We start from the raw sequence: 22824 nt of genomic DNA on the forward strand, positions 1-22824 counted from the left end.
CTGTCTCAAAGGCTATAAAATTGTGTAAATAATTCCTTAAAGAACTTTTTTCAAATAAATGTGCACATATTTTATTTATTGGTAATACAATAAAAAAAAATGTTTTATGTTAAATACAAGACTAGTGTTGCAGCACAGGTACTATTTAAGTTTGTTTCTTATACATATATTTATCCACACAACCAAAAACAATAAAATAGACTTTGTTTCTGTTAAGAAACATTCAAATATAAATCCCACACAACCAAAACAATAAATAATGTGGCTTATCAAGTCTCCACAAAAAAAAAACATTGAACATTTAGGCACAATTGTTATAGTTGTACATTCTTTAACCAGTTAGGACCTTTGTAACCCCATTCACACAATATGTTTGGGGTTTTATCTACATGAAGATAATGTTGAAATGAAACAAAATGTGCTGCTTTTATCATCTCTGAAGAAAAAAAAATCATATTGGTTTTAGTGGGCTTGTCTCAGTAACTCCATTGATACGGGGACACATATTGTTCACATTTATCCTGTTATCAGCACTGTCCCTTATTATCTAAACTGTATGTACGTTAGATGCTGATAAACTGTACTTCTCTGTGTTGCAGATGATGGTTTTGATCCAGTGCAGATTGCTGACAAACTGAGGCGTATTGGTGATGCCCTGAATGAAAACATTAAATTCAGAGAAGCCATGACTGACCTGAAACAAGCAGCTGCACAAGAGGTAAAAACAACTTAAAAACTTTCAAGCAGCAATTTCAATCTTTTACATCTTTTTCTGAGCAACTTATCTTTGATATATTTATTTACGAGGTCTACACTATGGAATTATCTGATTAAATATTATCTCGAGCAGCTTTAAAGGCACACTGTGGACTTTTTGACTTAAAGAGTTGACCCATATGAATTATTTTAAATGATTCCTCAGGCCAATATACAGCACTTGACAGTATCAATGCTCCGAGCGGGGCTTCCCTTGGCTATGTAAATTTGGAGGAGACAGACCGTCTGGAGAATGTTTCACTTTACGGCAGTCACGTAACCACAGGCTTGGATATATATAGTTCCCACGTGATGTCACAACATACAGGCATTTCTCGACCTCGCGCCATTGCTGTGCGCAGCTGAAACGAGTTAGCCTCTGTTTACAGCCAAAAGAACACAATATGGTAGTTTTGTGTTTGGTTAATGGTGCACTAATTGCTGCGATAGTTCAGTTAAACGTGGATTCTTTAGTAAGGGAAGTCAGCAAGTCAGATCCGTAACTTCGGGATAAGGCTGGGCTCGTGCCGTGGCTACAGTCTATGGGCTGGAGGAGCAGCCGCCACCACCGCCCTCTTCTCCCCGCCGCCGGAGACCCGGTGCTCGGCCCACCTCACCGCGTCGGTGGTGCGTCCCCCCTACTCCTTGGCCTTGCTGCCATTGTCGGCTCCCTTCGCCAGGGGTCGGTAAAGACGGGCGACCCGGCGTGCACGGCGTCGCCCGTCCGCCCCAACTCCGGTCTTATAGTTTAAGTGGCGACCATTTTAACTGGCGACCGATTTCCGGTAGCGTGGCTTGTTGCCACAGCAATGGCAGATGTGTTAAAAAAGGACCAGGGTGCATAGCTGCCCGCATTGATGCCGGGCAGCTTTTATTTACGTTGTACAACTGTTTAAAGTGTTAATATGTGATTGTGTTTGCAGCTCTGTGTGCGGACGCGTTACATGTAGAAAACCAGACTTCTCGGTGCAAAGTGGACTCACCACGGCTGTTGTAAACAGGAAGTTACGTGTCTCGCACTTATTCATCCCTATGTGTTTCTACAAAATCTACAGTCTGTATAATATGATGAAACAATAAAACAATAAACACGTATATGATCTGTGTCATACAAATAAATAAACAAACAGTTGAATTGCTTCCACTGGGGATCGATCCTTCGTCAATGAGAAAAAAAATCAAATCTTTACATTCGCTGCATTAACCACTCGGCCATTGATCAGCTTGCAATGCACTGTTCTAATCTTTACATACCGTTTTTATTGGAGGTCGCAGAGGAATTGCACTATTTCCATGTTAACTTGTGACCGCGTTTACTTGAATTTACACACAGAGAAGATATCTCCATTATTGTTTTTGTTCACAAATCACTCTAAGAATATTTTTCAAACAATCTGTGGAGCCACACTTCAGCGCGGGGCCTTCACTGTCCAGAACTATGACTTCGTTTCGGTTCAGATTAACTGGCGACCTACTTCCGAACATAGACATTATATACATATATAATGTCTATTATCCGAAGCTCGCAACATACCACAGGTTACATCTGGGTCACAGGTATTGTATAGAAAATAATAACATAAAAGACTGTTTACTGTCACTGTGGAGTGAATAACACGTACATCTCACTAAACATGATTGAGATGTGATAATAAAGTACATAATTACGTGAAATAATGTTTTTAACAAAAATAAGGATTTGATACACACACATTACAGTAGTAAACCATGAAGTAGTATAAATGATAACAATAATACAGATATTTACTACAATCAAAGGTGTCAGGTTACAGTGATAAATTGTAAAGTTCCTAAATAAAAGCTGCCCGGGATCAACGCGGGCAGCTATGCACCCTGGTCCTTTTTGAACACATCTGCCATTACTGTGGCAACAAGCCACGCTACCGGAAGTCGGTCGCCAGTTAAAATGGTCGCCACTTAAACTATAACACCGGCCACTGCGCCGACCCCTGGCGAGGCCAGGGAGTGGGGGGAGCGCCACTAATGCGACAAGGAAGGCCGAGCGCCGGGACTCCAGCGGCGGGGAGAGGAGGGCGGTGGTGGCGGCTGCTCCTCCAGCCCATAGACTTTAGCCACGACATGAGCCCAGCCCTTTAGAGCCAATCCTTATCCCAAAGTTACAGGTCAACTACTGTCTGCATACACAATCAAAAGACAAGGGAGGCGGGCCCGACTGACTGTTTGTTGATTTTTGCGACAGTGATGCAGCGCTTGTGGCCACTAGGGGCGCTTGACGTGAAAGTTACCAGTCATGTGCCCCTAGTGGCCAAAGTTTACAAAGTGTGCCTTTAACTAAAGCAGTAAGCTGTGGATGTGTTTTAAGGAACCCAAACAAGTGAATCACAAAGTGGTTTCAGAGCAAAAAGGCTTCTTGTAGGGCTGCTCAATTATAGGAAAAATTATAATCACGATTATTTTAGTCATAATTGAAATCACAAGTATTCAAACGATAATTTGTCAACCAAAAAATTATTTTTGTACAAAACAATGTCAAATATATACTTTAAACATAAATAAAATCCTTCAAACACTAAAATCAAGTATGTTCACTTTTGCACAAAACAAAACACTTGTTCGCCTGTGATGTGTCTTTGCTCTAGGTGTTCATCATCAAACCCAGTGTCCCTTATAAGAGAATTTGACTTGCCTTGCTTGTTTACCAAGTGTTTCTCCTGCCATGTTTCAAGACTGCTGGCAACAACTTGCGTCATGTTGGCCTGCAGGCTAGGCTAGCTTTGAGAAGGGCGGGTCGGAAAAGCTGGAATGCGTGTGCATTAAACAACCCAAAGTTAGTATTAATAATCGGTGTGTGTCAAGCATTTTTCTTTGTAGATGTCCGAAATTGTGGAAGTTTGTTTTATTTAGCAAATAAAATCTATGTAAATAAATATATATATATATATATATATATATATACATATGTAATATAATAATAGGTTTTTTTCTTGATTATGTTGTTTTTGTTATCATTTGGTGTAATAATTGAAATTGATTAATTGAACAGCCCTACTTTCTCGTGGTCGGTTCCACCTTATATACTGTACATATAGTGCCTGTCAGTTATGTTCTTGCTTTAATCTTGATGTGTTGTGTTTAAATTTCAACAACTGCTTATTAGCTTTGGAAAATCTGGAGTACTTTTAGCTTTCGGTCTGATGCTGCTCATTATGTGGAGAATAGAAAATAGAAGAAACAAAAGTCGACTAAAGCTTGTTTTTCGGAACCGCCTTTGCAGACCTTCGATGAGGGGTTCAGTCACTGTGTGGAGGCTGTGTGCGAGTCTCATATGCAGTCGACACTGACAGCTGAAGTGGCTCCAGAGGTTCACCTGATCCAGGCCTCAGTGGCCTTTGGGCTCTATGTTAAGAAGTCTTCACCAGAGCTGAAGAGGAAAGTTCAGAGTGCTGTTACTGCATTCCTCAACAGGCGTGTTGGCACTTGGATTGCCAAGCAGGGTGGATGGGTGAGTAGTCATAGAAAATATTATAACTTTCATTTCATCTAAACAGGCAGACAATGTAGAGTCAAAAATCCCAAACTATCAGCTAAATAGCAGCTTTCAGTATATTCTGTAGATATAGTTATTACTTTACGTTCTCATTGTTTTGCCTACTCTACACTCTAATGTGAAAGCTCTGTATTTGCTACATGTTATTATTCACTATCACCTATAGATTAATTTACAGTGGGATGTTCTAACAATGGCTAATATGTTGTCTGTTGATTTTTCAGGATAAATTGCCAGGGGTATGATTCAGGTGGAAATTCTCATTTGTCTGTGATGACCTTCGAAAGCCACACAGTGGTTGCTGCTCAGGTTCTTTTAAAATGCACACACACACACACACACACACACACACGTGTCTAAATCACAACAAAATCAGTGATTAAAAAACATGCTCACACTCCATTCTCTGTATTCCAGCACTGGCCTTACAATGTACAGATGCCAGCAGACCTTTAATAAAACCACAATTCAGCAGGCAGTTGGTTTTTCTGATGACCTAATGAAAATAGATCGGATCAGTTATCGTTGGGCATTTTTAATCTTCAGTTTTTAGCATAATTTCAGTAATTTCTGAAAATAGTGCATCTGCTACTGGAAACATAATTTTACATTAAACATTAGACTTACGCTATTTTGAACAATTCCATGTATGTGCCATGAAATTATTTTATTTGGCACAGAGGACAGTTTAACATCACGTTGCATGTTTAATGTTTCAAATCATATTCAACAGGGTTATATGTATTTGATTTGTTAATGTAAGACTTTTGGGTTTTGAACCAACTGTGACATGAAATACTTTATTATTTTTATTTTTTATTTTTTAATCACAGAAAATTCTGTTGAACAAGTGGTTTTGTAATTCAAACACAAGCTGTTCTGCACAGAGATGCCATCAAATGCTGTGTATTTTAACTTATTATAGTCTTGGTACATGGTAGTCTTGGTACAAATTTGTTGTTGTTGTTGTTTTTAAAGAACACTTACATTCTAAATGTCTTAATTACTGGCATAAAAATAAATGATTTGAAATTTGATATGTGTGTATAACTCTTCTTTTTCTTTATCAGCATATTCTGCTTCCTCCTCTTAAACCCAAACACTTTCGTATTCGACAAACTGCTGCAGAATATATTGCTTGTTGTAAATACATTTGAAGGTATTTATTTATTTTAAATCATTAGCTGTCTTTCTTTGCTAATATTACAGCAGCCAGTAGATGGCAGTACTAACAAAGAAGCAATCAGAAGCTATCACCTGGGTGTTAAGTACAATAAACACAGGCAGAGGCATTCAGAAACTCAAAAAAAGCAACAGCACATGAGTTTTCATGTTGTATAAAAAATATATATACTACACAGATTTATTTTTGCTGTTGGATTGATCAAACGCCACCCACGTATTTCCTTTTTCTGGTGTTAGGAAGTTGGCAAGTCAAGAGAGGACATCACATTACACATCTCAGCAGACAGTGAAAACACACACACACACACACACACACACACCTATTATCACCATCATTGGGAAAAGAACACTTGTATTGATAATGCAGCATATCTAATGTATTATTCCCTATTCAAACATAAAAACCACTTTGTGTAATTATAACAGAGTACATGTGTTGCCAGGCTTCATCCAAAGAGTTGTGAAGTCTAATCTGTCATACATAATGTGCCGTTCAGGGTTGGGGTCAATTACAATTGTATCGCGCAATTGATAATTAATTACAATTATGGCATAATTGTAATTTAAAATGTATGTTGCTGTCATAATCATAATTAAACTATAATTGAGTTTAGGTAATTTACTTTGTAATTGTAATTGCCATGAAAATTCTATAGAATTCAATTAGAATTTAACACAACTGGGGAACCATGTTACAGTTTATGTACAGTTCTTCACATACAGTAAGTCGTTCACAATTATTAAAATATGTTTCATGTCAAGCTTTACCACATTTTACCATTTAAAAAATTAAATAAATCAAGGGCTATACTGACACAAAAAAGGCTCAGACGCCCACATCAAAAATATTAATTAGGAAGCCTAACAATGTAACCAATGGATAGGAAATAAATTAGATGAGATATTTATTTTTAGTGTATTGTACAGCTGATTTAGGTCCTGTTATCATAAGAGATGCTAACACAAGAGGAAGGTTAACTTTTAATTGGTTATTTATTTCAGGCTCAGAAATTGTGATTAATTGAACTTTATTAATTGAGAACATAAATGTAATTGAGGATAAAAAATATTGTGATTTCATTGTAGTTGGAAATAATGCTGGTAACTGTAATTGAACATGGATAATTGAAAACATAATTGTAACTGAAAATGTGATTGACCCCCACCCTGGTGACGTTCTTCAATTATCGTGTTACTAATCTAAGACGGATGGATGTCAATGTTGTCTGCCCAATAAGACCTACTGTACTTATTTTTAGTCTTGTTTCCTGAGGATTAAACATATAACGGTGCAAGTGCTTTTTTTTCCACGGCGACCGTGGCTCAGGTGGTAGTGGGTCGTCTTCTGATCGAGAGGTTGGGGGTTCGATCCCAGTACCTGACTATGTGTCGAAGTGTCCTTGGGCAAGACACTGAACCCTAAGTTGCTCCCAGTGGTCGACTAGCGCCTTGCATGGCAGTCCTGTCCCACTGGTGTGTGAATGTGAGAGTGATTGGGTGACTGAGCTGATATGTAAAAGCGCTTTGAGACTGCTTCAGTGTGGGGATAAAGCGCTATATAAAATCTAGTCCATTTATTTAATAACCTAGCCATCCTGCGGAGTATTTCAGAGGCATCTGTACAAGTTGGAAGGTGAACAAATCATGCTAAAATTAAAAAAACTAGAGACAAAAGAACATCCAAGAACATAAATAAGTCACACTTCTTTTAAAATGTCACTATAATATGAGCACAAGACCCATTAAGAAAACGGAAGAATCCACTTCGGATGGTCTTACGTTATTTGATGGACATCGGTGTTTCTAAAAGGGATTCAATAATAATGGTAATATATCAGACGAGATCCTGAGTTGTGTACTTGTTATGGTAAAACATGCTCCGAATACCACTAATTGTAGCCTCAATCAATCAGATTTGATTTATTAATGAAGCAGTTTGGTGTGTGGAAGTACTGTAAGGTTAGTGAGAGTGACCATTCTAAAGACTGGAGCTTATGTGCTGCAAAATATTCCAAAGAAAGTTAGAAAAATAGCTCATTTAATATAAGTAACTAAATCTTCTGAGAGTTCACTGAGAACAGAAACATTTTTTTAATTATTCATACCATCAGTATTTGCATCAATCGGGATGTCCTACTTGTATCGGTATGTACACAAATCTGAGTACTCGTAAATAGTACTGATAGTACACATTCTGGAAAAATAGTATTGAATGTTCTTGGTTTCTGAAAGCAAAATTTATTTTGCTTTACAGTATTTTGCTTCATGGCCACAGTCTATGTTAGGGTGTGACCGCTTTCCCCAGTAAAATATAAGTACATTTTAAAATAGAAAACAGTAAAAAGAGCACAACTGGTAATTACACATTTTTACACACATGGCTTTCAAGAAAACAAGTGAAGTGTATCCACTATAAAGTTGTGTTCTGCACATGGACAGTGAGGGTCAATTTCCCATGTCACCAAAAGTACAATGGAGGATGAACTGGTGTGATGAATGACATTTAAAGTGAGATGAATGACATCAGAACCTATGGGTCAAGAGCTTCCAGCGCAGTTATCTGAAGAGGGATGATTAAAAGTAGATTTGAGATCCAGGAGCAACAGTGGCAAATTTAACTAAAGGTTAAAGATAAGCAGAAGGAGGACTTTGCTATAGCAGCACACTGGGATCCTCTGGTGTACCTGCAGGTAAAATAGCATATCCACACCTGTTAGAAACTTACAGAAGGTTAGCAGTTAGCTAACTGCTGCTCTTTCTGTCCCTTTAAAGCAGGGGTGTCAAAATCATTTTAGTTTAGGGGCAAAATAAAGACTTTAGTGGGCCACAGATTTTAGGTGGGAAAAGAGGAAATTACACATTAATGCACACTTCCACGTAAATTATATATATATACATTTTAAAGTATGTAAGTATATCAGTCCCTGCATGATTTTCACTTAAATGTCCCTGATTTTGGGATTTAAATTGATTTTTTGTATTTGAAGAGGATGCAATCTACAACTGAATTAGTCAGTAATTTACAAAATCTTTCATGTTTTTGTATCATTTCTACTTTCTCGAGCGGGCTGAATTTGATGCTCTAAAGAGCTGGATTTGGCACTCAGGCCTTGAGTTTGACACATGCTTTAAGTAAAGTAAGACATTCGACTCAACAGTAATGGAAGGGGAAAAAAACAATGACTTTGTGAGGGGATAAACAAACTGTTTTACATTCTTCAGCATCAACAAAGTGAGGTACTTTATTTTCTCTCCCTTGGGATATGATGTTAATTTATTTCCAGCAGCACGTCAGGTGACACCAATGGCATCGCCAGCAATTTGCACATTCACTGGACGGAATGACTCTGCTTCCAGCACAGTACTTAATATAATCAGTCTACACTGACATTCATGATACACATTCTCATAGCAACATATACAGAGCTCATCAAATATGCATACAAATAAACAGTGTGCTGAGCCTGTAGCACTTCATTCAGAAGACAGTAAAAATGTCTACATCTACAGATGACCTGCAATATTATTATTTACTACATATCTGAGGATATTGCACAGATAATGTTGCATTTATCACAGAGTTCCAGTAAAATGTCAATTTATGAAAACCTAAACCTAAATCCACAAGGGATTTAACTCGTGTAGTGGTTAAAACAACATTTAATGACATTTCCTCAAAATATTTAGAAATGATGTCAGAGTGGCTGCTTAAAGGATTTTCCAGAAATTATGTACATGCTGTAAATTCATTCATCCATCTGTTTATTATTATAAATGTAAAGGCTGATACTACCAATTGAGCTACAGCAACGACTATTGCTCTGAAGCACTTCTCTTTTCATAAACGCCCCTTTCATTTTTCTTTTTCTTCTCACTTTTATTCTTCCACATTGACTAGGTTTTTTGAACAATTAAAATGAGATTGATCAACTGCTGTGAAGTGACCTTAAACAGGCCATTCATGCATAAAACCCTGTGGCTGAAAAGAAAGGTCTGTCACAGAGATATGAGGTTAGTTACAGTTAAGAATGACTAGACTTGTCATTAGTATACAGGACCAAAACAACTCTCCATGTTTATGAAACACCCATAAACGGATGGAAATAGACGCTCACACATACTGACGCACTATTCTCTCACTATAGTATATACGGTCACACAAATATATTATTTTGAAGATACAAAACCTGCTGACTCATTCAACAGCTAAGAAAAAAACTTTTGCTCGGTTTTGTCCTGAATCTACTGATTTCAACTGTAGTCCATGTAAAGTAACCTTTAAATAAAAAAATATACAAATCAGTGTGCCCTACAGCCGCTACAAAATGTACAACCTGCATATTTAACTTAAATCATAAAAATGTTTTCTACCTTATATTTTTACAGTCAAACCAGGTAAAACGGTAAATGTAAGGTCAGGATGCTCACAGAAAGCTGATTTGTGGACAAAGCTGTAGCTCACTGGTTAGGTAAAAACAATTTGAACCATCTGTGTCACCTTATAAGAGGTGGAGATGCAAAAAGCGTCCTGTAAATCTGCTGATAGTAATAAACCAACCATGTGTAATATTGTAATGTGTCATTTAAATTCGTGGAATAATTTTACATAATATTGTTAAAGAAAACAGCTGAATGTTGTCATTTAACCAGAATGGTGAAGCTAAAATTTAAGAATCAGAAAAAAACAAAAAAAAAAAAAACATTTTGGGTTGTTCCTAAAGATTTTAAAAATACCTGAGATAATTTTATCTGTAAGTCCAGTGCAAAATTAATTTCTGTTCTCCTTACTCTCATTTTCAGTGCCGTGGGGAGTTGGTTTCACAGTACAATTTGAATTTGAATGAATTTTTAGTCTTCTGAGAAAAAACATGCCAGTCAAGTGTTAACTTCTCATTAATTGACCAGCTTAAGCCCATACCAGGTTTGCCATTGAATAGCTCAATAAAAATGTGTCGATACTCTACTGAATGTTCCAATTCAACTATAAAAGCCTTTTCATTTTGGCCTAATTTGTCGATACAAATTTAAATCTATTTTGTCAAAAGTTTTTTTTTTTTATTGTATTTGTTAAATGTTCTTTTAATTTGGTAAAACAGTTTAATGATGCTTTTAATTGAATTCAAATATTAGACACCTCTTTAACATATGACTTTGATGGTTTCATTTCCTTTGCTTATTTTTTTAAAGTAAAGGTGACAAACCCTGGCAACAACCAAATTATCTTAATGGCAATGATGTCAACTTCAAATACAGTGACTGAAAATGAACATGCAACCCTTCCCCTGATCAGGAATCTTTATGCAGTTCTAAAGATCATTAATGGCATAAATATTGACACCTTCATCAACCCTTTGTTTGGGAGCACACCATGTAAAATTCATTGAGTATTGCACACACACACAACTTGACTCTTTACACATAAACTTTATCTGTAAATATTAAATTGGTCAAGTTTGTCAATTTTGTCATGACATTATAACAGTGAGAACAATGTTTCATTGTTTTTCTTGACTGAAACTCTCAAAGGATGATCCTCAAGGCTTTGTAATTTCATCTACGCATTCGTAGTAAAAAAGGACTCAGAAAATCCATAAAAAGTGTATGTCTCAATAAAATAGTGAATTCATGAGTAGCTTTGCAGAAGTACAAACTCTCACATTCATTAAGTTGACAGCTCTCGCTTTAAAAGCAATGATGGAGATGATTTGAATTGCTCATTTTATTCGGTTGTATCTGCTTCTGCTGTTGTCCATGTTAACAAAATCGTACGTTTTTGTGTTAATATGCCTTTTCACTATTTTCTAACCACTAACGGACCTAAAATCTCTTGTTTTTCAGTTTTTGCCTTGTGTTCATTGTGCTGCCAGATAACACACACATTGTGGATGTCAGAGCACCAAGCTACATAAATGCATGTCCATCACTGGCTTACAGCCTCTGTCACAGCTCATAAAATACTCATTAAGGCCACGTGTTCACAAAGCACAGGAAAAGAAATATGTGTGAATTATTTACACTAAATCTGCTACGGGTTGTACAAACCGAGTTGACTAAAATGTTATATTGAGTCCAACATGTCATTGAAATAGACACAAAGCCCCTTATCCCATACGGCATTATCATCGGTAACCAGAGGAATAATAAGTCTCCTGTTAGTCTAATTTCGTCCTCTCAGAACATGTGGAGGGATATGAGAAGGAAACTCTTCATACAGTCTTCAATCCGTCTGTTAATATCAGTATTTCAAAGTCATATTGGCAGATAAATCCTAATCACAGAGACAAAGACCAAATTGTCTCAATACTGAGGCCAGAAAACTCCCAAAGAAACCGATGTCAAAAGTCACACATCATCATCGTCATCATCATTCTGTCTCAGTCTCCGTTCATGGCTGTGTCCTCTCTGGCTTCCTCTTTGAGGAAACCGCTCGGCGGGTCTGAACTCACAAAGTAAGTACTGTTTCCAGATTTTTCGAAACGCCATACGAAATTTCTTAATGCGGAAAGCGTAGACAATAGGGTTGACTGCTGAGTTACCATGCGTGAGAATGATGGCAATGTAAATGAGGAACATTGGCTTGTTACAGTTGGGGCAAAACAAGGTAATGCAGTTGAGGATGTGAAGAGGGAGCCAGCTGACAGCAAAGAGAAAAAGAACAAATGCCAGAGATTTGGCCAACTTTAGCTCCTTCCCAAAGTAACGCCTTGGATCCGTGTGGCTCGCTGTCACCTACAGAGAGAAACCCAACAGAATCAGTGCCTCAGTGCGACTCTGCTGAAAAGTGTCTGTGTCCCAAACAAGGTCTTTACCTTTTTGTTGAGTTGCTTGTGGATCATGTAGAAAATCTCCATATAGATTGCCAACATCAGCAGCAGAGGTGGCAGCACCCAGCCGAAGAAGTTAAAGTAGACCATGTAGTCCATGCTGATGACTGTCTCAAACTCACACGTCACCAAGAGGTCATCGGTGATAAGGGAGCCATTGTCATGGAGACGCTGAAGGTTATTCCACCCAAACATGGGTGTAAGGCCCACAATGAAAGACACCAGCCAACACAGTAAAACAGCTGAGCCAGCACGCCGAGGGGTCACCACCCGCTTGTAGCTATGGCAACAAGAAGGAGAAACAGAGCATCCTGATTATAAATTACAGTATCTTACTCTTTAATCCCCCCAAAGAAAAAAAAAAAAAAAACACATTAGGATTCATATTAAAATGTCATGTAAATGTGTTCATTATTCTCCATCAATGCATTTTTTTTTTATTCCTTTGTCATTTATTTAGAAGAATTAGGAGATATCAATAGGGAGAAAAAAAAGCATATTACTATTTGAATATAATACAATCATTACCATACAAACAAACTCAATGAAATTTGTTTGAAAAGAGTCACATTTCTATATTAGCCGACTGCTATTCAGAGTCCCAATAATGTATTAAACCTATAGGTAACCCTGAACGTATCAGATAACCCCTATCTATGACCTTTTTGTTTTTTTATGTACATTTTTTTGTCATAATTGTTTATTTTCTTACACGTTTGGAAAGCATTTAGCCCAATTTATACTAATTTATTCTAATCGGGGTTGTATCATAGAAATGCAATCACTATATTAACTATAAATATTTTCAAAATTACTGGTGATCCTAAAAAACTAGGTAAACATATTAAACAACCCCATTTGTGAGCTTTAAAGGAAGATAATTTGGTTATTCCAAAGCAAACAAATTAAATGACGATAGTTTGTTGATTTTAAAAAAAAAAAACAAAAAAAAAAACATTCTTGTCTTATTATTTACAATAATCAGGAATAAAACACACACTAAATTCAATCTTCTGGCAGAACTGATAACAAAATGTGGATCCATCAAGACACACTGAGGAGAATTGATAAGAATACACAGAAATGTAATAACATTGCGGAAAGAGTTTCCAATCTGAATGGAAAGCTTTGATTTAACTGGAAACAAATATGTTGAGTGAATGTAGCGACATGTGTTGGGTAAACATGATATTGAGGGTTTTCACGGCGTGTCATCAACCCGGAAGTCGCCATTTTGGAGATAAGCAGCCGGTTTACTAACAGCACACAAACGGGCAAATCCCGAATTTTGAGGCGAAATGGTGAACTATTGCCGAGTTTTTGGCTGTACTAATCGGCCAGACCCTGAAAACCATGTAGAGTTTTATAGACTGCCAAAAGTTATAACAGATCAGGGAGAACAATGTCTGCATTTTATAGTCAGTAGTTCTACATCAGGAGAGCAGCGACCTGAGACTTGCTCACAGTTGTTGCACCAGTTGTAATAGATATATTCAAACACCACCGCCCTCATCTCTCATCTTGCATTTAAATCCAGCTTCAGGTAGTCCAGTTTGTTCTCCAAGGAGCAGACATTAGAACGCAGGATGGAAGGAAGCGCCGTTCTGTGAGGATTAGCTTTTAGCTTGGTTACTAGCCCCGCTCCTGCTTCTGATCACACCGCAGGTCCAGAGTAGTCTCATCTAACGGACTCTAACTGTTTGATTTGCCTAAATCTAAGATTTCCTGGCGGTCGTATACTATTTTACAATAAGTATGCTGCAGGTTCACTGTGAAATGATTAGAACTGTCTGTGTTATCTGCCAATATACAGTATATCATATATATCATGTCTTAAAATATAAAGGATACTGGAGCTTGGTTGGGGTGGTGGGTCAGCCAAATTTTATTGTATCAATGACCCATTAAAATCACTACATGCTGTAAAATCACTTTAATGCTGTAATTATATTACTGTAGGCTACTTAAGGGTTCAAGTTAATGATTAATATATGATTATGGTCAAAAGAAACATCAAATGCAGTTTTTTTCATCAAGGAACATGAAACTTGTGTTGCTGACTGGCTGGCCCCTGGCCCCTTACACCGCGTAAGAAGTGACTCTCCCCTGCCATAACTCCCCAGGCCACGTCCGCCCCTGCACGCCGCAACTTTTCAGGGTAGTAAGTTGGTCATTGTTATACTGACATGCCGGATTGCAGTGCTCGTTTCAATGGGTAATTTCCTTATCAACACTATGAGCTGCTGAGGCAGTCTGATAAAAGATGTGTTTTTCTGTTACAGCAGATGCATATTTCTTCTTCTCAGAACTGCACTCTGGCTAAACTCAAACTAAGACAAACAATGAGACCCTCAGCTGTGTGTAACACAGATTTTTTTTTTACTTCTCTCTCTCTTGCGGTCTGACTCTCTGACAGTTTTATGGAGTGCACAAACACTCTCAAGTACAATACAGAAGAACAGTGTTCAACAGCAGTGTTTCTCAAATGGGGTACATGTATCCCTAGGGGTATGCGATGGCACTACAAAGGGTACTTGAGAGTGAGAGAAAGTAGAAAATTAACAAACAAAAGCATTAAAATATGTTTTAAAAATGTTATTTTTTAGTTAAAAATGATCATCATAATTATGATAGAAATTATCTTGATTATAAAATGAACTAAAATACAAGGATCAGTCTTGGTCCACACCAGGTGGTAGATGACAAGGAAATGAAAAAAACTCTGGAAATAAAGATTTTCAGGTGCCACTACTCTACTACAATACTGTGTCATTTCACTTATTTACAAATAAAGGGATTCTTTAAAATGTATATCACTCATTCAATCCATCATTATGCTTTATAGTTGTTTTTTGTTTTTTTAAAGAATTCTGAGCAAAATGTTGTAGTCAGATAAAGGGGGTACTTCGAAATAATAGAAAGGGGTACTTGGGCCAAAAAACAGAACCACTGTTTCAGACGATGGTTTTTAAAAATTCACACTAGTGTGTAACTCTCACAGGGGTTGTTTGCCAGTCTGCATACTGATATGCTGTTCATCTGCTCAAACAACTCCCTGGTTTTTGCAGTAGTTCATTTATTTTTTTGCTTTTAACTGGAAATTCAATCTCCATCTCATGTCTACTAATCCTATTCTCCAAGTCTGGCACACCAGGAATGCACAGGATGTTTTTCAAACCTCGGACCACATCCTTATCACGTGAGTGCTCAAAACACCTCCGCTATAAAAAGCAATCAGTGTATGCCTGTTAAACCATGTCCCTCCGGAGTCGTACGCTATGGATTAGAGAGGATGACTCTATTTCTGACTCACAATATCTATTTACCGTGCAATATTTACGCACTTTCCCCCAAGGTTTAAAGCTGTGCGTGTCCAGACTGTAGTATCTCGTAATTTGTCTGAAAAGCAAAAGTAAAATTTCACAACTGTCTGCAATATGTCACAACAACAAAACTATTCTTATACGTGCATGAATAATAAACATGATCCATTGGTTTTTACTCTGTTGGAGTTAATGATTCTTTTAGGTTTATAGGCTTGAAACACATCATTTGGTGTAAGACAAATGACTGTGATATCCTGTGATACTGATTAAGATAAATAGATTTTTTTTAATGCATTTGTTCCCTGGATAATGTCTCTGTGATAGAGTGAAATATGTCTACGTGTGTTGATGCGTGCTGGTCGTCAGCTTCAGAATTTATGCAATCCATCAACAAGCAACCATGAGCATATTGACCAATCATGCGTCCTTCTCCTCTGCCAGACTGTTGCCGACTTATTGTCAAATGAGGGGACTTCAAACAGAAAAAAGGAGTCTTTAGAGAAGCAATGAGCACAAAATGACAAGTGGGGCAAAACCTATTAGAATTCACACTTTAAAACGTTTGTGAACAAAAATCAGTTAGCTTGTAACCAAATATCTATTCAAAAGATCTCTCATTACTTACCATAATAAGCATCATAATCAATACACAATTCATTTCTAATTCCATGCAAAGTTGGATATTGTTCGCTGAATGACTCAGACTTGAGCCCTGTCAGCAGAGTTTAACTGTTTGTGGCACAAACTAGGAAGAAGTCTCAATAAATGCAGGTAAAAAAGAGCTGTTTTAGACTAACTCTGACCTATTTGCATATTTATTTTTTGTTGATTACAAGGCAATGACTCTGATGGATGTATAAATATATAAATAAATTAAATCCAACATTTGACAGCTTTTAAATTGATTTTCGTGACCTACAATTCTTTTTTTTTTCTTTTTTTCTTTTTCTCTTGTCTGCACATGCTGTCAAAGGTCAACACTACAAGAAGTGCAATCATTATGAGACAGCAATGCATGTTTTGTTATTGCAATAAAAAATAAATTGATTTATTTTATTGCTTAATTGTGACCATCACCAGCCCTCCCTAAGGAATGGTAGGACATCTTTTATTATAGGGAGGATATAAAAAGGGAGAGCAGTGTTACACCTAAGTGGAGAGGGAGGGGGAGGGGAAAGGTAGCAGGGAGGAGAGAGTCATGGTAGGAAATAGAAAGGGTGGGGAAGAATAGATTGGTTTACAGTGAGGGTGAGATGTGAAGTTGTAGAATATATTGTGCTTATTATGTTGTGTAATCAAGCCAGTATAGTGACAGGTGTGAAGCTTAGCTATAATGGTGGTGGCTGTGGACAGGGGGAATGAGTGAGTGGTAGTACCTAAAGCAGGTATTTGGGATTAACGTGTCTAAAGTTAAGCCCAGTATGTATTTTATCCCACATCCCAAGGCGTGCCAGTGCATCGTATACCAGTATATGTGCCAAAAACCGCTACCGCAAACCCAGGGCCGGCAGATGCAGTCAGGCCAGCAGAAAGAGTGGGGGCCAGGGAGCCCCAGGCAACCCCCCCACGGCCGAGCAACCCCCCAGACGCACCCAAGATCCCAGGCTGAGAGGCAGCCACCGCCCCCCACACACACATCCGAGGAAGCCCCAAGCAGCCGAGCACCCAGCGCATCCCGCCACCGACCCCAATCCCCAACCCCAACACACCCCCACGCCCCCCAGAGACCCACCACCCCAAAACGCCGGACCGCACCCTCCTGATCCCCACACGGCAGCCCAGCCATCAACAGAGGGGCCCGGCTCCCACCCGACAGGCCCAAATGTGTGAAGTTACCCACCACCCTGTTATGGTGCCTCTCCATTCCCCAATGGAGAGGCACTTCCCTATCCCGTGAGTGAATGTATGTGTTTAGTGAATGTATGAAGTGTTATTAAAAAAGGGTGGATGGAGGGGAGCGGTGCTCCCCATCCAGCCTATGTGTATATATGTGTATGTGGTGCAATAGCTCCGGAGGGTGGAAGTGGTGGTCCCACCCTCCGGGGGTGGTGTGTTGAGGTGTAATTAAAATTAGAGGGATTAGTGGGGCAGCCAGAGGTGGGAGTGCCGCCCTTGTGCCACTACTTAGTAGCACAGGCGGCGGCCCCCTCCACCCCCAGCCCCACCATCCAGCCCCCCAAGGGTTGGGTATGTGAGTGTGGTGCAACAAGTGGGTGAGCCAGACCAGCTGGGAGTGAGTGATGTGAAGTGCCCATGTAGGAGGCCTGTCTGGTAGGACAGGCGGAGCCAGGCACCAGCCACATCACCCAGCAGCCCAGGAGGCGACCCCGGCGGCGGCCGAGCAGGAGGGAGGCCAGCTCCCACACCAGGGCCAGCGCAGGCCCGCACGACACCACGACATAGCACCCTCTACAGGTGGGTGGCCCCGGGCCCCCCGACGAGCGAGGACGCCACCAACCACCCAGGCAGGGCCACCCCGCCAGCCACGGACCGAAAGGCAGGCGAATCCATGCACCCCCAGCCAGGCACCGGAACCGCACACCAACGTCGCCAGCAGAGCACCCCCCTCCCACGGAGGCCACCCCCAATCACCCACGCTCCGACACGAGACACCCCCGACGCCAGCACAGCCCGGAGGACAGCGGGCCCCAGCCACCAGCCCCACCCCGCCCAAGGCGGCGCGGCCTACAATTCTTGAATACATGTTCTCCTATATTTTCTTTCAAAGCAAAGCGTGCACACAGAACATACTCACATTCACACCTAAACAGTTATAATGAAGACCCCAATTAACCTGAAACATACGTGTTTATGAACTGTGGGAGGAAATCTGAACACCCAGATAATATTAATGTACACACAAGAAAGAAATGCCACATAGAAAAGCAACTTTTCCACATAATGTTTGGCAGAAGAGCTAAAATTGAACTACATTAACACATATAACACAAATCAGTGCATTGTGTTCACTTTTTGTGCTTCTTTGGATGGAATTCTGATATGACAATTTCTAATAAACCATGCTTGGATTGATCTGACTCACACTGCAGGGTTGGAGACATCAGAAATAAATATAGCAATTGATTAATCCAAAGGGTGTGCATTGGACAGGCAGAATTATAGCATACAAGCTAAAGTTATTTTTTAAGTTAAATGGTTAAATTAAATACATTCAATAAAGTTATCTTGTCTACAAAATGAAGAAATGATGCATTTAAAATTGGAAAACCAATTAGTAGTTTGGCTGGCAATAATGTAAGATTACTTGAAAGAAAAATACATCAATAATAGCAGGTAGTTACTTGGATTCCAGTGTATCAGAAAAATCGTCTATAAAACTGATGAATGCCACCCTATAAATATCCACTGTACCAGTAATGAACAACATTTACCAAAGACATTCCAGAGGTTTGTGCACCTGGCTGAGGTAAACAAACACATGGCTGGCTTTGGGACCACAGGGGGCACGTGGCCCAGGCACCAGTGCAGACACAAAGACCAGATTAAAAAACAGGAGGAATTCACCTTTGGGCCTACCTCATGGGGATTTTAACTCTCAGATACCGGTCTATGGCGATGGCCAGCAGTGCCAGAATAGAACTTTGAGTGAGAACCAGCACCGAACAGGCGACCAGCAGACAACTGTAGAAGTGCGTCTGCAGTCCGATGCTGATGGTGATGGCCAGAGGTATGACCAGAGCTCCCACCGCAATGTCAGCCAAGGCCAGAGAAACGATGAAACAGAAGGTGGTGTCCCTCAGGGAGCGGTTAATACGCACAGCCCACACCACCATCACGTTTCCGATGACCGAGGACACAGCGATCACCACCTCCATCCCGATGTAGAGCGCTTTGGAGGGCGGCACACCTGAAGTCATGGTCACAGATGCTGCTGCGCGCTGCGCTCAGAACCAGCCCGGACACGACAGGAAACACCTTTCTTTGAGTTTGTTGGAGACACCTGGACTTAGCTTTAGCATGTCTGGAGCTCATAGAAGCAAATGTCGTGTCTTCCTCGGAGTTGTTGAAGAGGATCTTTGTCCTGGACGAGCTGCTACTCACCGGACGCGCGTCTCCATCCGGCGGTGGAAGGAAAGAAGTGGTCCCTGCGATCCAGAGAGGAGACGGGACTGAGTCACACACAGGTTCCCTCAGAGAGAAACGAGGGTCAAAGCGCAGGACCCGAACGATCTGCAGAAATCTTCGTCTTTTTCTCTAGACTCTCTCTCTCAGAACGCTGTGGTGACTCATTCGTAAAGAAAACATGAGGATGATTCTCTGTAAAGAGAGTCAGACATCGACACTCAGGATGAACGTGTTCCTATCACCAGTGAGTCCACATGTAAGTCTGAGAGCTCAGTCTCTGCGGGAGTGGACACACACACACACACACACACACACACGCACACACACACGCACGCACGCACGCACGCACACACACACACACACACACACACACACACACACACACACACACACACACACACACACACACACTCTCTGGAAACAAAGAGCATCCCCACCACGCACTCTCATTTCCATATGATGCCAAGCATTCATCTGTGATGGGAATATTTTAGCTTCTCACATATAAATCCCATCCATGACCTTTCATTATATTTACAGACTGTGATGAAAAGATGAGCAGAGGTATAAAATGCTCGTGAGGCAGCACAGATTGGAGATTGACTGGAGGCAGATGGAGAAAAGTGATGAAAGACAATAAAAGACAGTGAACAACATCCCAGCCATGTTGAGTGGGAAGTTGATCCCTTCAGCAAAGGCATATCAACTATGGGCATAATTATGCAAATGAGGAGTAGAATGAACACATGTTTATATCTAGAGACTAATCATGAACACAGCGGTCCTGTTTCAAATCAAATAGAGGCTATTCATTCTGATTATGTGCTGCCAACTTTTACAGGGAAGAGGACGGTTAAAGTGATACTGACATCAATTTTACCTCCACCAAGGAGGTATTATTTATTAATTGATGTATTTGTCTGTTAGCAGGATTACGTCAAGTATGAAATAGATTTTGACCAAATTTTAACCAAAGAGCTTTCATGAAAAACTCAATTTTATTTTGGAGGGAATCACATCAATAATGAGTCTGGATCAGTTTGAAAAAATGATGAATCCCTATGTTCAGCTCTTTGTGGTGTAGTGGTGTAAAACCTGAAAAATGCAAAAAAAAAAATAAAATAAACTAAAGTCTTATTTGACACTATTGAAAATCTTGTTGCACCCTCATCTCCCCATGTGCCTGTGTACACACAGGATGATTGTAATAGTTTTTTTTTTTTTTTTTTAACTTATTTGTGATGAAAGTGCAAGACATTAGGGCCATTATCAGTCCTCCCTTGGATAGCTTACGCACTGCATCAGCCCCTGTGTGCTCATGATCCTCCTTCAATCCTGTCAGCCTACAGGATGTTCAGGTTTTAGTGGGCAAGAGGAAACCCTCATCAAAACATTGTACCTACTCCCCTGTTCTTAAAGGTTTTTGATGTTGTCGGTCCTTGGGTGGTAAAATTGATTAACCTTTCACTTAAATCTGGCTCGCTCCCCAGCTTCTTTAAACATTCTGTGGTGAATCCTATTCTTAAAAAGCCTAATCGTGATCCAGTGGAGCCTATAAATTACCGGCCCATATCAAAACTTCCCTTCACGTAAAAAATTTTGGAAAAGTGGTGGCTAAACAGCTAAACTAATTTTTGGAACAGCATGATTTTTATGATAAATATCAATCTTGCTTTAGGTCAATCTACTGCACTGAAAGTGATCTTGTGAAAGTTTCCCGTGACGTGATGATGGGCGCCAACTCTGGTCACTACACAATTTTGCTTTTACTCGATTTTTTATCTGCCTTTGATACTGTAGATCACGGTATACTGATTGATCGACTCAAATCTGAGATGGGGTTTTCTGGGGCTGTTCTCCAGTGGTTTTCTTTATATATAAATGGAAGAACTTTTAATGTTGCTATCAACAATGTAATGTCTAATGTTTTCAACCTGTCATGTGGAGTTGCCCAGGGCATTGTTCTGGGGCCTGTTTTGTTTTTATCGTACCTGATGCATCTTGGTCGGTTGATCCGTGGTTTTGGAACTGTGTCTTATCATTTTTATGCAGATGATATTTAGCTGTATTGCTCCTTCAATGACTCAGAGTTTTACTTTTTATCTGAGTTTTTGGAATGTGTATCTTACATAAAAAATGAGTTGTCATCGAATTACCTTCAGATATATTCTAAAAATGGAAATTCTGATCATTGCTTCCGATAAAAAGATCCCCCTGATCAAGAACTCCATTGGTGCTCTGGGCTCGTCTGTGAAAACCAGCCTCAGAAACCTTGGGGTTGTGTTTGATCAGTCAATGTCTATAGAGGGTTACTGTCGTCAACTGACCAATAGCTGTTTTTATCACCTGAGAAATATCTCTAAAGGGAGGAATTTGTTGTTTAAATCAGATCTGGAAATGATCATCCACGTGTTCATTTCGTCTCACATTGATTATTGTAATTCTGTTTTCACTTGTTTCAACAAGTCGACTCTGAAAAAACTTCAGATTGTACAAAATGCTGCTGCCAGACTTTTGTGCTGCCCACATTACCCCCAATTATATCAAGTCTTCATTGACTTCCAGTCAAATTTCGCATCCATCCATCCATCCATCTTGTCCCGCTTAGCCGTTTCCGGGTCGTGGGGGTAGCATCCTCAGTAGGGAGGCCCAGACTTCCCTCTCCCCGGCCACTTCCTCCAGCTCTTCCGGGGGGACCCCGAGACGTTCCCAGGCCAGCCGAGAGACATAGTCTCTCCAGCGTGTCCTGGGTCTTCCCCGGGGCCTCCTTCCGGAGGGACGTGCCCTGAACGCCTCACTAGGGAGGCGTTCAGGGGGCATCCTAATTAGGTGCCCGAGCCACCTCATCTGGCTCTTCTCGATGCGGAGGAGCAGCGACTCTACTTTGAGCCCCTCCCGAATGACTGAGCTTCTCACCCTATCTCTAAGGGAGAGCCCAGCCACCCTACGGAGGAAACTCATTTCGGCCGCTTGTACCCGTGATCTTGTTCTTTCGTTCATGACCCAAAGTTCATGACCATAGGTGAGGGTTGGAACGTAGACCGACCTGTAAATCGAGAGCTTCGCTTTTTGGCCTAGCTCCCTTTTTACAATTACAGACCGGTGCAGACTCCGCATC

At 40.0% G+C, this 22824-nt stretch overlaps 1 protein-coding gene across 1 annotated transcript; it reads right to left on the reverse strand.

The window, feature by feature from the left end:
- Positions 1–11145: 11145 nt before the first annotated feature.
- On the reverse strand, positions 11146–19500 carry LOC114463580 (adenosine receptor A1-like). Its single transcript, XM_028447224.1, has 3 exons — positions 19158–19500; positions 12280–12574; positions 11146–12199 (listed from the first exon to the last, which is right to left on the reverse strand). Exons 1-3 carry the CDS (start codon positions 19496–19498, stop codon positions 11813–11815), a joined length of 1023 nt encoding a protein of 340 aa, XP_028303025.1. The 5' UTR covers positions 19499–19500; the 3' UTR covers positions 11146–11812.
- Between the last annotated feature and the right edge of the window lie 3324 nt (positions 19501–22824).

The sequence above is a fragment of the Gouania willdenowi genome, chromosome 5 (genome assembly GCF_900634775.1).
Source record: "Gouania willdenowi chromosome 5, fGouWil2.1, whole genome shotgun sequence".
Taxonomy (NCBI): domain Eukaryota; kingdom Metazoa; phylum Chordata; class Actinopteri; order Blenniiformes; family Gobiesocidae; genus Gouania; species Gouania willdenowi.